This window comes from Rhinoderma darwinii, chromosome 13, assembly GCF_050947455.1.
Source record: "Rhinoderma darwinii isolate aRhiDar2 chromosome 13, aRhiDar2.hap1, whole genome shotgun sequence".
Classification (NCBI taxonomy): Eukaryota; Metazoa; Chordata; class Amphibia; order Anura; family Rhinodermatidae; genus Rhinoderma; species Rhinoderma darwinii.
In genome coordinates this window covers 15,509,926-15,526,656 of record NC_134699.1, presented here as the reverse complement: position 1 = coordinate 15,526,656, position 16,731 = coordinate 15,509,926, and the positions used below count along the sequence as shown (strand labels likewise).

Sequence of the window (16,731 nt, the reverse complement as noted above, 5' to 3'; positions counted from 1 at the left end):
CAGACAAAATGTATGGTTAAATGTTAAAGCGTATTCCATTTATTTGTTCAAATTTTCTCCAGGGTGCATTATTTATACATAACATTTTTTTATTACCGTGTTTTCTATTTCCGAAGCTGCTCCTTCCATTGAAACCCTAAGAGAAGGTGTTTGCTTTGAGAGCTACCATGATGCTTGTGGACGTTCCTGCGTTGGCCCTGTTTAGACGCAGCGTTGTGAAAGTGACATACACAAGACTGACAGATTTTGAGGAGGAGGGAGCAGACAAGAGACTGTGTATACTTATATGCAGGTAGGTGACTGGGTGACCAAAGTCAATTCTCCATAGCCTATGGTAGGAAGAGCAGCACTAGTGCACAAACCGCTACTTTAGCAAGTGAAATGTAGAGAATAGGGACATTGAGTACATTGAGCTTGACGTATCCTGACAGAGCAGTAAGATGGGGATGTTTCATACAGTAGTATTAATAGAAATCTCAATACTTCACAGTATCAGCAGCCACGTATACTGATGTTTATGTCCATCTAATAGAGTAATACTCAGCCCTTCCCATCCGACATATTTGTTTTTATGCCTTTGAAAAAAAGTAACAAAATTAACAATTGAAACCAAATTTCCAGACGAGCCTAAATTGTAATTAAAAGCATCTACTGTAAATCTCCTTTCTTAAGGAAAAAAAAAAGTTGGATGTAATCTACTTTCTCAGTATCCGTAATACTAATGTTGCATTAAGTCGTGCTGGACATCTTTAGTTCTTGATGTTTTTCGGAAGAGGAGACAAGCTCTTCATATTGACTTAAGGATATCCGTTGTTCTTGCTTGTAGTGGTGGAGTTCAGCATATGGGGCCAAAGGTAAGACTTGCCAGTTCTATACAAGGCCTTCGTCAATCATAAGAAACCCAAATCATACTGGTAATCCCTTAGTACTCTGGCACCTTCTTGTTCATGGAACATGAATTACTGTTGTTACCAGACCTCGATACCAAAGGACAGAAAAACTGCTGCAGACAACTGTCCCAAAGATGTAACGATCAGTTCTTTCCCAATGTCAAATTCTGTTATGAGATGGGAACAATAACATAAAAAAAAGTCCATCAAGTTGTTGCCTCCAAGGCCTCTTGTAAGCGCTAATCCAGTTGGTGCATCTGCAGCCCAAAGCCATGGCAGGACATGCCAGCAGAAAGCAAACAAGCCACACAAAGCAGTTCTCAAATGAGCAGTCATTGCTTCTACCAATCACGGTTAAAAAGGGTTGCGTGAGATTTTGTTTCTTTAATCCAAAATATAGTGCCGATTTATTTCATAATATAATTTTATAGCGGTAAGTGCTCCAAATCCCCTGCAAATATGTAGAATTAAATAATAAAATTCAACCTTCCTTCAGCCACCACTAGAGGGAGCTTACTGCATACTGTTTATTCATAACAGTATGCAGAAAGTTCCTAAGCTCCCCGTAGTGGTGGCTGAAGGCAGGCAGCATTGTATCATTTAAATCAAATGACTCTATAGGGTTTTTAAGGCTCTGTAGCAGAAAAACAGAGCTCAAACCACTATGAAAATGACTGCCGTTAACCCGAATATCTCACTCCCCTCAAGTCATACTCGCAGGGCTCAATTGACCCCTGTGAATATGATTGTGGGGTAGGGTGGAATATTGCAGTTCACTATAGTCGCACCAGAATTTTCAGATTTGAGTGAAGTCACTTTGTAAATACATTGCATTACTTATCTTGTACTGATATTATTCTGTATTATATTCCAGAGCTGCATTCTCAATTCTGCTGGTTGTTATTGGAAACAGTCGACAAACCTATAGGTGCTATAATCCAGTGGCACAGTTAGTTTTTCCTTTAGATTACTGTACAGTGCCTGGTGTAAAAACAACACCTCCCAGAATTGTCAAGGAAAAGGGTAATGCCTAGATGTATATTTCCAGGAGGAATAACAGAGGAATGGCACAGCGCAGAGTTCTAGGAAAATATGCTCTAGCATTTTTTTTCCATGGAGATGCAAGTATTAATTAAAAAAGACATGTCAAGAGAGGTGACTGGTCTCAAGACTTATGAACCAGGTTATACAGCGCTAACTAGTCATTCAACTCATATGTCACAACTATATAAATGTCTATAGTCTCTTGATATAATGCAGAATATCATCATAAATAAATATAATAATTTAAAGCTTTGGTCTAGATTTATCAAGAGATGGCAGATTAGAACATAAAGGGTTTGCGTACTTGATAAATCTATGTGGAGCCTGCAATGCATCGGCCGGCGGATATCGCATACATAAGGTAAGTGGTTTATACAGAAAACTTCTCAGAGGTTCACAGACTTTTCTGTTATAATTGTCTCGCATTTCCCACTGGGGAATACAACCATGCAGGTGAGATCATCAAATAAGAAGCATCTGAAGATCAGCGTTTAATTTTCTATGCTGCACAATAGGAAGCGCTTCTTATCTCCCCGACACCACGAAAAGCAACAAGCCAGTCATAATACAAAATCATGCTCTGAGCACTCACATTGTTTCCATGGTATGATACCAACGTCAAGGCTTATTACTGTAAGAATGGAAAAAGGAAGATATAGGCTCAATGACGGAAGGACGGGCTCTATGCATTACTTGGTAATTTAACATAAATCGGGGCAAATACCCTGGGATTAAGTAGGTATGTACTTTTACTTGTACTCTAACCGGGACAAGCTTCTTGAAATGAATGTCCTTCCTTGAACAACATTTTATTTTTTTACATTTAAATAAGTCCAAAGTTTTTCACAGATTTATTTTCTATAGGAGCTCCTAACCCCCTGCATAAACTTAAATAATAAGACATTTCAGCCACCACTAGAGGGAGCTCAGGAGTGCAGTCAGTAATGTATCTTTTATAGCTGTGTCTGTACAAGAGATTTGGAGCTCTGTATCAGAAAAACAAAAGCGTCGACCACTATAAAGAAATCAGCCCAAAACGTTTGATTCAAAAACAACATGATGTTAAAAGGTCGACATTCACTCCAAGGTCTAAAAAGGTTCTCCCATTAGATAAAATTAAGTTAGCTTTCTCTTGTAATAGTTTTATTATGTGGTGGCTGCTAAAGTACTGTCTGCATTCCCACTGTTCCCAGTTAACTCAAGGTCCTCTTACACAGCCCGAGTGCCAATCAACGAGACAGCTCGTTACTCCGATCACTCGGCTGCATAAACGATACAATCAGCCGATGAATGAGCGTTTGCTCGTTCATTGGCTGACCGTTGCCTTGTTTACACAGGGAAATGATTGGGAATAAGCGTTTTGTGAACGTTCGTTTGCCTGATAATTGGCCAGTGTAAAAGGGCCCTTATAGTGTAGGACGACAAGCAGCAGCTCGTACTGACCACAAGAGGTTTTCCCTCTAAAGATAAGGCATCTCTAGACAAGATGGTGTCTTCTGACAATAAGCTATACAATATATGCTAGAGGGGGTTGAAGGGCATAGCTCAATTTAATCTGACTGTAGGCTTGTGTAAATGCTACAAAAAAACATATGTTCATCACCTACATCAGACAAGGATTCAACAAACCCCAAAGACAAAATACTTGTTTCATGCACTGCTTCACAACCCCGGTCCCTGCACCAAATGTAACAGTGTATACGTTCTGCCCATAGTGTTCCTTTTGAAGATATTGCATGTTAACCATAGCTTATCCATTCTTTGGCAAGCATTGTTCCATAGGATTCTGTATATGGCAACTGTCAAAAATATTACTATGTATATAAAAATAATAAATTAGATTTCCTGTACAAAGTTACGTAAGGGTGAATATAGTTTTTGTTTTTTTAAATGCCTATGTTATGTTTATACTATATGTCACATTTTTCATACCAATAACCATTCAAGGGGGGGGGGGAAGATAATTTTTTTAGTGCTAAATCGTAATGAGAATCACATTAGTGAAAGGAACATCTGGGATATAAAAAATGTAAACCGTTCCTTTCTGTCTGTAAAAATCGCCTACAGCACCCTAATATTTGCTCCAAGTTAGGGTCTCTGCGCAACATGCAAAAGGAAGCCCTCCTCTTCTAAGTATGAAGCTAAACGATGGACTGCCTTACATCATCTCCACTGCTGCGTGAAAATCTGTTAGTAGATTGTGGACGCTGAGCTCCATTGGTTCCTCCATCATTAAGATATTGTCCATAGGCAGAGTTTATTCTATCTGCTACCAGACCATCTTTCTCTGGAGGGTCTTCAACGGCGGAGTCTAAATCCTGACTGTGACGGTAGACATAGGAAGCATGCTTTACTGAACGCTTCAGGAGGTGCCTACGGAAAGCCCTCTGGATTTTGATGACACAAACTTCTTCCTGTTTCCTTTTCAACGTGGTAGTGATAGGTTCATAAGACACTTTGGAAGGGTTGGCTGCCATAAATTTTTCTTCCATCGAGGCTTTTAGAGCATCCATTTCTCCAGAGTCTCCCAACACTTCTTTAGTCAGTGCAAACAAAATGTCCAAGCAGTGTATTTTATCTCCAATTACCATGGGAAGGTCCAAAGTGATCAGTTTAATTTTGTTGGGTTTCTGAATTCGTAACGGTTCTTGCAAGGTATCTACAAAGTCTGACATTTGGCTGTATGCAACAAATTGTGTTGCATCGGGATCAAATTTCTCCCAAGTCTCGTAAAACATCTCAAAATCGTCCTCACATAGGGGTTCACTGCTCTCTTCTGTGGCTACGTTGAAGTTCTCCAGGATAATGGCAATGTACATGTTGATGACAATCAAAAAAGAAATGATAATATAGCTGCAGAAGAATATAATGCCCATGGATGGATTTCCACAGTTCCCACGCACAGCCGTTCCAGGGTTCTCTGCGCGAGGGTCGCAGTCTGGAGGACCACTGTTTAGAATTGGATTCAACAGTCCATCCCATCCAGCTGAGGTGGTAATTTGGAACAAGCAAATAATACTATTCCCAAACGTCTCAAAATTAAAGATATCATCAATGCCAGATTCTTTCTTCACATAAGCAAAGTTAGACATCCCGAATATCGAGTAGATGAACATAACTAAGAACAAGAGCAACCCAATGTTGAACAAGGCCGGGAGAGACATCATCAGGGCAAAAAGAAGTGTACGGATTCCCTTAGCTCCTTTAATGAGTCGAAGAACCCGCCCAATTCTTGCAAGTCGGATCACTCTGAAAAGTGTAGGTGACACAAAGTACTCCGCTATAAGGTCTGAGAGGACAATACCTGGGAAAATAAAATAAAATTCACACTCTAGAATACACACAATATAAAGGGCAAGAAATTTTGTGTATTTTTCAAGGGGAATTGGCTCCTAAAAACATGATGATAAGCAGTGGAGAGTTACTTAGTTCTGTTGTTAAGGTACTTTTACACCGGCACATTGTGGCCGGCGCAACGAGCGCCGATCAACGAGACAGCTTGTTGATCAGTGCTCATTTGCTCCTTTTTACGAGCAGCTATGTATGGGGACAAGCGCTCATCCCCATATATTTGTATCATACCGGCAGCACGTCCCACGGTTTACACAGGGAGATGTGCTGCCGACAACGATGATATTTTGCACTTTAAAACGATGCGAGCGTTTGCGCGTTCACTTGCTGATCGTTGCTCTGTTTACACAACGCTAGTTTGCCAAAAAATTGGCCAGTGTAAAAGGGCCTTTTATCTGACCGTATATGTAGGATTACAATTCATATAGGGTTTTTACAGCGATGTAGAACATAACTAATACTTACCAATCACAGAAATGATGACCACCACAAAGTCAAAAATATTCCATCCAATGGTGAAGAAGTAATACCTTAGAGCGAACATTTTCAGGACGCACTCTGTGGTGAAGATGACGATGAACACAAGGTTGACTTGGAAGAGTATATTTATTTTCTCTTGACTTTGGTCATCAGTCTCAATCATCATTGTCACCATGTTGAGGCAAATCAAGATCATAATAACAATGTCAAAGGCTTGCTTGGAAATAAAATCAAAGACAACTCCTTGGACCGGATTCTAGATCATGTAGAAAGAAAGCAAGGAGGAAAAAAAAGGGAAAAAAAAGTTACCACGAAAGGAAACATACTTATTTACAGAACATTACCTGACCTGTTTTTTTTTTTTATAGTGTTAGAGAGCTAATTTTTTTGTGTGGTTTTGCCAATTTGATTCCTGTAATATAAAGGTACTGTTTTAATGAATGGTTGTTGGCCTGCGTGTGTTTTTTTTTTTTGGTTTGTTTGTTATTTTTCCTTTTGGCCCAGTTCACACAGTTTTGTTTTTTTACGCAAAAAAGGAGCGAAACTGCCTCCTATTGATTTCAATGGGAGGCGGAGAAGTTTTTAGCCACTAGCGGTAAAAAAAAAAAAAGGCGCATGCTCTTTTTTTGCTGCGGTTCCACCTCTGACCTCCCATTGAAATCATTGAGAGGCAGAGAAAGCGTTTTTGCCCGCGGCACTCAATGACCGAAGGCGAAAACGCCGCAAAAATCACGGCAAGAATTTGCAGGCAGGTCAAAATCTGCCTCAAAATTCCAGAAGGAATTTTGAGGCCTGCAAAAATACTCCACGAGAACAGGGCCTATTGGTCTTGCACTAATTTTGGATTGTTTAAAAAAATAATGGAAAAGCATAAATAAATATTATTATTTATTTATTTTTAAATCTATACTTTGTAACAAAAACAGAATTAGAATAACAGGAGAAATATACAATGATCTTACGAAGTCTGCTGCGCCGAACTAATGCCATACAAGCTATAATGAGGCCTGCCATCAAAAAGGAGGCCTGGGTGCCGGATCCACCAGCAGCAACTTAAAGGAGTTTTCCTATAATACGAGGACATTGCATATCGCTAGGATGTCAGAATGTCCCTGCTGCTCCTTCACAGTATTTCTATTTATAGCGATACTCCCAGTCACCTGCTGTACGGGGAACAGCCCAACTCACTTGGTGGACAGGGAATAAGCCAAAGGGCCTCCCAGCCCCTTCATTCTCATGATCGGCAGGGGTCCTGAGGTTAGACCCCCTTCCCTCACCAATCATAATGATAAAATATATCCTAGTGATTTTCAATAATATTATTAGATGGGAATACCTCTTCACAGACAAATGCCGCCAGTGTCTTTAGAAGCTTCAGTGTTTGATCTTACTATAAGAAATGATTATGTGCTTCTTAGATTGAATGTATTGGGCAGAGCGGATTTTGCCTTCCGCACCCTGATATGCATGTTAAATACTCCCTGCATAGGTGCCTTTGGAAGATGTTCTATATTTTTTGGGCACCGCTATAGGTATACCTTGACTGAATAGAACGAGGGGCACCGTGGCTTGCTGGCACTGCTTTGGCTGGTTAGCTAGCATTGTGAGGGTATGTTCACACGAAAAACACAAACGTCTGAAAATACGGAGCTGTTTTCAAGGAAAAACAGCTCCTGATTTTCAGAAGTTTTTTAAGCCACTCGCGATTTTCGCAGCATTTTTGGAGCTTTCTATAGAGTCAATGAAAAACGGCCCCAAAAACGTCCCAAAAAGTGACCTGCACTTCTTTTTCACGGCCATTTTTTTACACGGCCGTTTTTCAAAAATAGGACGTGTGAACATACCCTTAGGGGCACGGTGAAAGATGGCTGGAATGATCTAAAAAATGTGATGTGCATATAGTGAACCATCTATACTAGTCCTTCTTTCACATGTTGGATGTACTTGTGTGTCCAGGGTTCCCTGTTCTAAATGTTGCTGTCCCAGGATTATCTCCTTAACCCCTTCCCGACATTTGCCGTACATGTACGTCATGGAAAGCATTGACTTCCCGCATCTTGCCGTACATGTACGCCGAATGTTTGGGACCGGCTCAGAAGCTGAGCCGGTGCCATCATCACCGGATCTCAGCTGTATCTTACAGCTGACATCCGGCTGTAACGGCGGGGACCGAAATTAGCTTCGATCCCCGCCATTAACCCCTTAAGTGCAGTGCTCAAACGCGATCGCTGCACTTAAGGTGTTTGCAGCTCATCGGAACCCCAGTAACCAGAGGCCTAATACTGGCCTCCCGGTCTGCCTAGCACCGAAGCCGGTCAAGATCCGCCCGGCGGCGGAGCCTGATCGGCTTCCGTAGCTGCCGGCAAGATGGCGCCGGGTCAGGAGCTGATCCGGCGTCATCAGCGGTGGAAGTCAGCTGTACTGTACAGCTGACATCCACTTGTAACGGCAGGAACCGGAGCTAGCTCCGATCCCTGCCATTAACCCCTTCGATGCAGCAATCGAAAGCGATTGCTGCATCGTAGCGGTTACTAGCAGATCGCCAGCCCTGAGAGGCAATCGGGACTGGCGACTGCTGTTATGGCAACAGGAGACACAATGGTCTCCTGCTCTGCCATTACGGAAGCCGATTTAGGCCCGGCCGGGAGGCGAAGCCTAATCGGCTTGCTGTCAGTGAATGACTGACAGATCTAATACATTGCACTACATAGGTAGTGCAATGTATTAGAAAAAGAAAATCTGACCGTTGGACCTTCAAGTCCCCTAGTGGGACTTGAGAAAAAGTGTAAAAAAAAGTGCAAATAATAAAAGTTTGAAAACAATAAAAGTTTCAAGTAATCAAATAAAACACAATCCCCCTTTTACTCTTATCAAGTCCTTTATTATTGAAAAATAATAATAAACCATATGTATTTGGTATCGCCACGACCGTAACGACCTGAGGTATCAAAATATTATATTATTTATTGCACGCGGTGAACAGCGTAGAAAAAAAACGTAAAAAACGTTACCAGAGTTTCTGTTTTTTAGTCACTTTGCCCTACAAATGTTAGAATAAAAAGTGATCAAAAAGTCGCACGTATCCAAAAATGGTACCTATAAAAACTATAGCTCGTCCCACAAAAAACAAGCCCTCATACACCTCCGTCGACAAAAAAATTAAAAAGTTATGGTTCTCACAACTTGGCAAAAAGTTGTAAAACATGAAAAAGTGCTATAAATAAGGTATCGCCGGAATCGTACTGACCCACAGAATAAAGTTAACATGTAGTTTATAATGCGTGGTGAACGCTGTATAAAAAAAAACGAAAAAAGCTGTGCCAGAATTGCGTTTTTTTGTTTACCTGGCATCCCAAAAAATAGGATAAAAGGTGATCAAAAAGTTGCATGTACCCCAAAATGGTACCAATAATAACTACAGCTCGTCCCGCAACAAACCAGCCCTCATACCGCTACGTCTATGAAAAATAAAATTAGTTATGGCTCCAATAAGTCAGGAAATAAAAAAATATGCAGTTGTGCCCGAGGGGAACATTTCTTCTGTTTGAAGAGGCGATTTATCAAGGACCTAAAATTAGGGAACCAGGAAGGGGAGGGCCCAAACATATCCGCTGGAAGCGACGGTGCCCGTATTATACCAGGACAACACTTCCTAGCAAAATTCCCCAAACTACAAAGGCGCGGAGTGTGGATCAAAAGGGGGATAATAAAGTACGCCATATATCAGTGCGACACCGGCCTGTGCAGAAAGGATTGCTTCACAGCGTAACACACATCTATGGATTATTTTATTGCTTTTTTTTTACCCCATTATTATACCACCTGACTATGCCCCTTATATACTCCGCCCGGCTTACATATGCCCTACATTATAAACGGAAACACCAGTAAGACTCCAAACAAGACTACTACCAAGCAAAATCCATGCTCCAATAGCCAAATGGCGTTTCCTCCCATCTGAACCCTACAGCGTCCCCAAACAGCAGTTTCCTTCCACATAATGACACAATTTTTGGGGTGTGTGTCTCCAGTGGCATAAGCTGGGCACAACATATTTGCCACTGAATGGCATATCTAGGGAAAAATCTAAATTTTTAATTTGCACCATCCACAGCGCATTCATTTATGGAAAAGACCTGTGGGGTGAAAATGCTCACTACACCCCTTAATAAATGCCTCGAGGGGTGCAGTTTCCATAATGGGGTCACTTCCCAGGGGTTTATTTTTATTATTTCACATCTGAGCCTCTGCAGTTGTGAACCAATACTTTGTAAATCGCCAAATTATTCCTCAATTTTACATGGTACGCTTTCACTCCTGAGCCTGGTCGACTGTCCAGGCAAGAGATTAGGGCCACATGTAGGGTGTTTCTAAAACCAGGAAACCCAGCATAATAATTAGAGAGCTGTCTTGTTATGGTGGCACAAGCCGGGCACCACATATTGTCCACATATCTGTGGAAAAAATCCCATTTTCACTCTGCAACATCGAGTTCACACTAATTTCTACAAAACACCTGCAGGGTTAACATGCTCACTACACCCCTAGGTAAATGCATTGAGGGGTGTAGTTTCCAAAATTGGGTCACTTCTGGGGGGTTTCCACTGTTTTGGGCCCACAGGCGCCCAGAAACCAATCCAGCAACATCTGCACTCCAAATGGCGGTCCTTCCCTTCTGAGCCCTGCCGTGTGCCCACACAGCAGTTTATGACCACATATGGGGTATTGCCGTACTCGGTAGAAATTGCTTTACAAATGTTGGGTTCTTTTTTTTCCTTTATTTGTTGCGAAAATGAAAAAATTTGCGCTAAAGCTACGTCTTATTGAAGAAAAAGGATTGTTTTTATTTTCACTGCCCAATTCTAATAAATTCTATGAAACATCTGTGGGGTCAAAATGCTCACTACGCCCCTAGATGAATTCCTCAAGAGGTGTAGTTTCCTAAATGGTGTCACTTTTTGGGCGTTTTCATTGTTTTTTCCCCTCAGGAGCTTTGCAAATGTGACATGGCCTCCGCAAACCATTGCTGCTCAATGTGATCTCCAAAAGCCAAATAGCGCTCTTTCCCTTCTAAGCCAAGCCGTGTCTCCAAACAGCCGTTTATTACCACATGTGGGGTATTGTTTTACTTGGGAGAAATTGCTTTACAAATTTTGTGGTGCTTTTTCTCCTTCAGTCCTTGTGGAAAGGAGTAAAAATAAGCTAAACCTACATTTTCTTTGAAAAAATTTTGATTTTTATTTTCAGGGCCTACTTCCAATAATTTCTGCAAAAAACCTGTGGGGTCAAATCGCTCACTATACCCCTAGATAATTTCCTCAATGGGTGTAGTCTCCAAAATGGGGTCACTTGTGGGGGGTTTCCACTGTTTTGTCCCCTCAGGGGCTTTGTAAATGTGACATGGCCTCCGCAAACCATTCCTGCTAAACTTGAGCTCCAAAAGCCAAATAGCGCTCTTTCCCTTCTCAGCCCTGCCGTGTCTCCAAACAACCGTTTATTACCACATGTGGGGTATTGTTTTACTCGGGAGAAATTGCTTTACAAATTTTATGGTGCTTTTTCTCCTTTAGTCCTTGTGGAAATGAGAAAAAAAATCGCTAAACCTACATTTTCTTTGAAGAAATGTTGATTTTAATTTTCACGGCCTACTTCCAATAATTTCTGTAAAAAACCTGTGCGGTCAAAATGCTCACTGTACCCCTAGATAATTTCCTTGAGGTGTGTAGTTTCCCAGATGGGGTCACTTTTGGGGGATTTTGACTGTTTTGGCACCGCAAGAGCCCTTCAAACCTGACATGGTGCCTAAAATATATTCTAACAAAAATAAGGCCCCAAAATCCACTAGGTGTTCCTTTGCTTCTGAGGCCGGTGCTTCAGTCCAGTAGCACTCTACGGCCACATGTGGGATATTTCCTAAAACTGCAGAAACTGGGCAACAAATATTGCTTTGCATTTCTCTGGTAAAACCTTCTGTGTTATAAAAAAAATTGTATTAAAAATTTATTTCTGCAAAAAAATATGAAATTTGTCAATTTCACCTCTACTTTGCTTTAATTCCTGTGAAATGTGTAAAGGGTTAAGACATTTTCTAAATGCTGTTTTGAATACTTTGAGGGGTGAAGTTTTTAAAATGGGGTGACTTTTTGGGGGTTTCTAATATATAAGGCCCTCAAAGCCACTTCACAACTGAACTGGCCCCTGTAAAAATGGCCTTTTGAAATTTTCTTGAAAATGTGAGAAATTGCTGCTAAAGTTCTAAGCCTTGTAACGTCATAGAAAAATAAAAGGATGTTCAAAAAACGATGTCAATCTAAAGTAGACATATGGGGGATGTTAATTAGCAACAATTTTGTGTGGTATAACGGCCTGTCTTACAAGCAGATACATTTAAATTGAGAAAAATGCTAATTTTTGCAATTTTTCGCTAAATTTTGGTGTTTTTCACAATTAAATACTGAACATATCGAGCAAATTTTGCCAGTAACTTAAAGTCCAATGTGTCACGAGAAAACAATCTCAGAATCGCTTGGATAGGTGAAAGCATTCCGGAGTTATTGACACATGTCAGATTTGAAAAATGAGGCTCGGTCAGGAAGGTCAAAAGTGGCTAAAGAGGGAAGGGGTTAAAGGAAACTTGTCACCTGCCCAAAATACTCCAGCTGACATCTCCGTTAGATTGCAGGCGCCTCACAGATTCTGACACTTTTTTTCTTCTAGACCCCACCGTTGCAGAGCTATGGGTGCCGTTAGTTCTTCTATCCGTTACGCAAATGAGGCCTTTGACTGTCAAGTGGGCGGGTAACGTCTGTCACTTTATAGGGGATAACCGCCCACCTGACAGTCAAAGGCCTCTTTTGCATATCGGACACCAGAACTAATGGCCCCAATATCTCAGCAACGGTGGGGGCTAAAAGAAAAAAATAAAAAGCATCAGAATCTGTGGGGCGCCTGCAATCTAACTGAGAGGTCAACTGCAGGTTTTTGGGCAGATAAGTCCTCTTTAAAGTACGTGACACAACTCATCGTGTTACAACTATCCAAGCTGCTGGACAATCTTCTTCTACCTACCAGGCCCTGTTCACACTGAGTTTTTTTTTGCAGCAGAAACCGTGGCAAAAAAAGGCTGAAATTGCCTCCCATTGCCTCTCGCGGAGAAAAAGAAGTGACATGCCCTATCTTGAGGCGTTTTCCGCCTCAAAAACCTCATTAAATCAATGGGAGACGGGATTTTGACAAAAAACGCTCAGTTTTTTTTCCTTTGCCTGTTGAAGAAAGAGGTAAAAAACACCTGTGGTAAAAAAACCTTAAAAAAATCCGGAGCTCATTTTTACAGGCAGAATTTTCCATTCAGGACCTTCATTTATTATCCAGAGCAGAGAACACATACAAAGAGTGTTTTTCGCTGTCTCTCTCTCTAGAAGACTTGACACAGACAACTCATTCATTTAAGGGGGTACTGTGTAATGCACTATTTCCCCTGTGGTGGCGCTGCAGGGGATTTAAACCCTTTCTTTCAGGTACCCCCAGAGATTAAAGCTGATCAACAAAGGTGCGTGCAGCAGGACACCTTGTAATCAGCTTATCTTTAGGGGGGATCCTTCGAAGATGAATTGTCTGAAATGGACAAGCCCTTTAATGAAATTATGTGTGATTTTTAAATACCCTATTGGAGAATTTGGAGTTAATACAGGGGGGGGGGGGCTATGTTGCAGACCGTCATCTGTTAGCCAGAGTGGAAAGTGGCTCTAGAGAGACCTCTCTCTCTATGGAGAACCCAGCAGTCCGTGCATTACACAGACCGTTCATTGAAGCTACAGGAAAATCTATCACTTGGGGTCCCACCAGCAGGACCCGGTGATAAGCTTATTTTTTTGAGGGAACCTTCTAATAAAAGGAGATGAAAGTATGAACCCCTTTACTATGAGTGTCTATTTTACCTCTGGTCTGGGAATTGGTTTCACCGGCTTCTTTGAACCCAGTTTTTTCATGGCATTGTAGTATTTTTTCTGCTCCTCAGTCATGAAGATATCTTTTCCTCCAAAGTATAAGAGAAAACCATCTTTGTTATTTGCAGTTTCATACACTCACATTTATATAATGGTCATGCTTCGATTACTATACATTGTGAGGAACTCTCTGGTAGCATTACAAGCTCATGTATATAATACTTATCTTTTTCTTTTGCTGGTTAAAATTGTCTATGATGACACCAATGAAGAGGTTTAACGTGAAGAAGGCCCCAAATATGATGAATATCACAAAGTACAAGTACATGTACAAGTTGACTTCATATATGGGCTGATCCTCAATCTTTAAAATACAAGACATTTTCAGAATTATTATATGAGAATATATATATATATATATATACACACATATATTCACACACACATGATAGGTACAGAGACTAATAATAAGAAGGCTATGCCATCAGACAAAGCAAAAAAACAATACCTCTCTACAATGGACATAACAAGTTTACTTACATTTCTTGAGTCCACAGCCGCATACATGATATCCATCCATCCTTTAAACGTTGCCTGTATATGGAAAATAAAAAATAATTGTATATTTATAACCAATAAGACTTTATCACATAAGAAAAACATGGCACCTTTCATCCAAAAACAGCACCACACTTGTCTATAGGTCGTGCTTGGTACTGCAGCTCGGCCCCATTTATTTGAATTGGGCTGATCTGCAATAACAAATACAGTCCATTGAATAGTGTGGTGCGATCTCTGAAAGGTGCCATATTTTTTCTTTTTATATCGCTCCTTTAATTTTTCAGCTGTTTTCTACAACCTCATTTTCTCTACTCATACAAAAAATTAGATTGGAGATCAGATTTAATCTCTTGATTTTATTATCCCAAATACTGGGAACAACCAATGAGCTTATGTTGTTCATCATATTAACTTAATCATATAAAATAAATATTTGACTTTCTTGATCTCTCACTGATCCAGTATCTGAGGTTTTTTGTTTTTTTTTTGGAGACTTTTAAAAAGGTTAAATCTGAGAACAGACATATTACCCCTCCCTGTTAAAAAAAAAAAAAAAAGTTACGTGAAAGTTGTGTTGTATGTAAATAACGGATATCCCAAAAGTGTAGTAGGACTGGCTGCACAAAACCTCTTTAGAAAGATTGCAACACAATATTTCATAACAGGCTATGTAAACCTTTGCAGGGCATATTATATATATATATATATATATATATATATATATATATATATATTTTTTTTTTTTTTTAATAAACATGTCAGTCAGTGTGTTTGGTGTAACTTTATAGTTTATTACAAATTTGTTTTCCTTTTGTAGATACAGCTGCTCTGTATTCTCTATAACAGCAGCTGTGTTGTTTGCTATTACCTGAATCCGTCTGTCTCTGACACGCAGGATCCACCTGTAGTCTTACATCGAAGTTCATATCTTATATGTGATAGATTACAGGTGGATCCTGCGAGTTAGAGACACGCAGGACCCACTGTCACTGAACTAGTCAGTCCCGCGTACCTAATGGGACCAGGATTTAGCACTAGATACAGCTACTCTGTATACAGGATACAGAGCAGCTGTATCTTAAAAAGTAAAAATAATTTTTAATAAAAACTATTTATAAAGTTACACCAAACACACTGACTGACCTGTGTATTAAAATTTAAAAAATTCCCTGCAAAGGTTTACATAGCCTTTAACGTATATGGCTAGCTATTGTGTTGATATCACATGGACATATGGGTGCCCAAGCTTTGTTTGTTTTTTCCAGGCACAGCACCACTCTTATACATTGGCAGTGTCTGGTATTGCAGCTCATCCTTATTCACTTGACCACACCTTACAGCCTTGTATAAATGTATATATTTTTTGGTTATACCATGGAGACATAAGTTAATAGTAAATTTCTCACCACTTGCAACAGAGACAGGTATCCAAGACCGACATTGTCAAAATTCACTTTGACATTAACCCATCGTACTTGTTCAGTGAAGTTTAAAGCCAAGCAGTCTGACCGATTGTTCACCACAGAAACATCAATGATTTCCGACGTGGTGGTGTTAATACATCGAAAATATTTTCCAGCAAACATGTTGACGCCCATTATACTGAAGATCAGCCAGAAGATTAGACAAACCAGCAGCACGTTCATAATGGAAGGAATGGCGCCTACCAAGGCATTGACCACAACCTTAAAAGACAAGGATAAGGCAGAGCAATAAACAAGTCAATAGTTACCTCTATCTTATTAATGGAACGCTAGGACCATGGCCAATAGCGGTGTGTATACCTACCCTCATGCCCTCAAATCTTGACAATGCTCTCAATGGTCTGAGGGCTCTCAAGGTTCTTAGGGACTTGATGGCACCAAGTTCCGAATAACCCATCCAGTTGGCAGTCAAACTGATTAAAGACACCTAGAGGCAAGTAATACATATTATTCTTCAAAAGCACCAAGACAACAATGTGACAAGTTAAACAATGGATATTTTATTTACTGTATCACATAAGTTATGTGGTGTAACTATAGGAGGTCGCACATAGGGGGCTCGTATTCTAACCATCCACAAGAAACCCAAGAAATGAGGACAGGCTGTTGCAATAACGCAAAAACTTCCTCTAAAAGCGTGATAATCTGGCTACGTAATTATATAAAATGAATACATTGTACAATGCATTACATGGGTCAACAACCTTCAGCACGGCAACTGTTCTGAAACTACAACTCCCAGCATGCCCTGACAGCCAAAGGCTTTAGTACTCCAGTCAAAGACGGTTAGGGCATGCTGGGAATTGTAGTTTTACAACAGTTATAGTGCCGAAGGTTGCTGACCCCTGGTATATAAGTACTTCGCGTCAATATTAAGCGTAGTCCACTTTGGACAAGAAGGGTCTGCTGAAGATAAACTGATCACAAGATGCTGGGATCCTCATTGATGAGCTGTAATTTGGGGGTAACCAAGAA

At 40.4% G+C, this 16,731-nt stretch overlaps 2 protein-coding genes across 5 annotated transcripts in view; one reads left to right on the top strand and one right to left on the bottom strand.

The window, feature by feature from the left end:
* Window positions 1-2,146, top strand: part of RDM1 (RAD52 motif containing 1) — a 58,517-nt gene extending 56,371 nt beyond the window's left edge. The window contains exons 8-9 of one of the 2 annotated variants that reach the window (XM_075845765.1): window positions 117-292; window positions 1,765-2,146. In XM_075845765.1, the coding sequence (XP_075701880.1) occupies window positions 117-140 (24 nt within the window). In that variant the 3' untranslated portion in view covers window positions 141-292; window positions 1,765-2,146. Of the gene's footprint in view, window positions 1-116; window positions 293-1,764 lie in introns of those variants that run through there. The other variant, XM_075845766.1, reaches the window with a different exon arrangement.
* Window positions 2,147-4,063: 1,917 nt separating this feature from the next.
* The window catches only part of SCN4A (sodium voltage-gated channel alpha subunit 4), a 44,635-nt gene continuing 31,967 nt past the window's right edge, over window positions 4,064-16,731 (bottom strand). For all 3 annotated transcript variants that reach the window (XM_075845764.1, XM_075845762.1, XM_075845763.1), the window contains exons 19-25: window positions 16,061-16,183; window positions 15,679-15,957; window positions 14,252-14,305; window positions 13,938-14,075; window positions 13,703-13,807; window positions 5,751-6,021; window positions 4,064-5,238 (exon numbers count right to left, since the gene is read on the bottom strand). In XM_075845764.1, coding sequence (XP_075701879.1) covers window positions 4,076-5,238; window positions 5,751-6,021; window positions 13,703-13,807; window positions 13,938-14,075; window positions 14,252-14,305; window positions 15,679-15,957; window positions 16,061-16,183 — 2,133 coding nt within the window. In that variant the 3' untranslated portion in view covers window positions 4,064-4,075. The remainder of the gene's footprint in view (window positions 5,239-5,750; window positions 6,022-13,702; window positions 13,808-13,937; window positions 14,076-14,251; window positions 14,306-15,678; window positions 15,958-16,060; window positions 16,184-16,731) is intronic.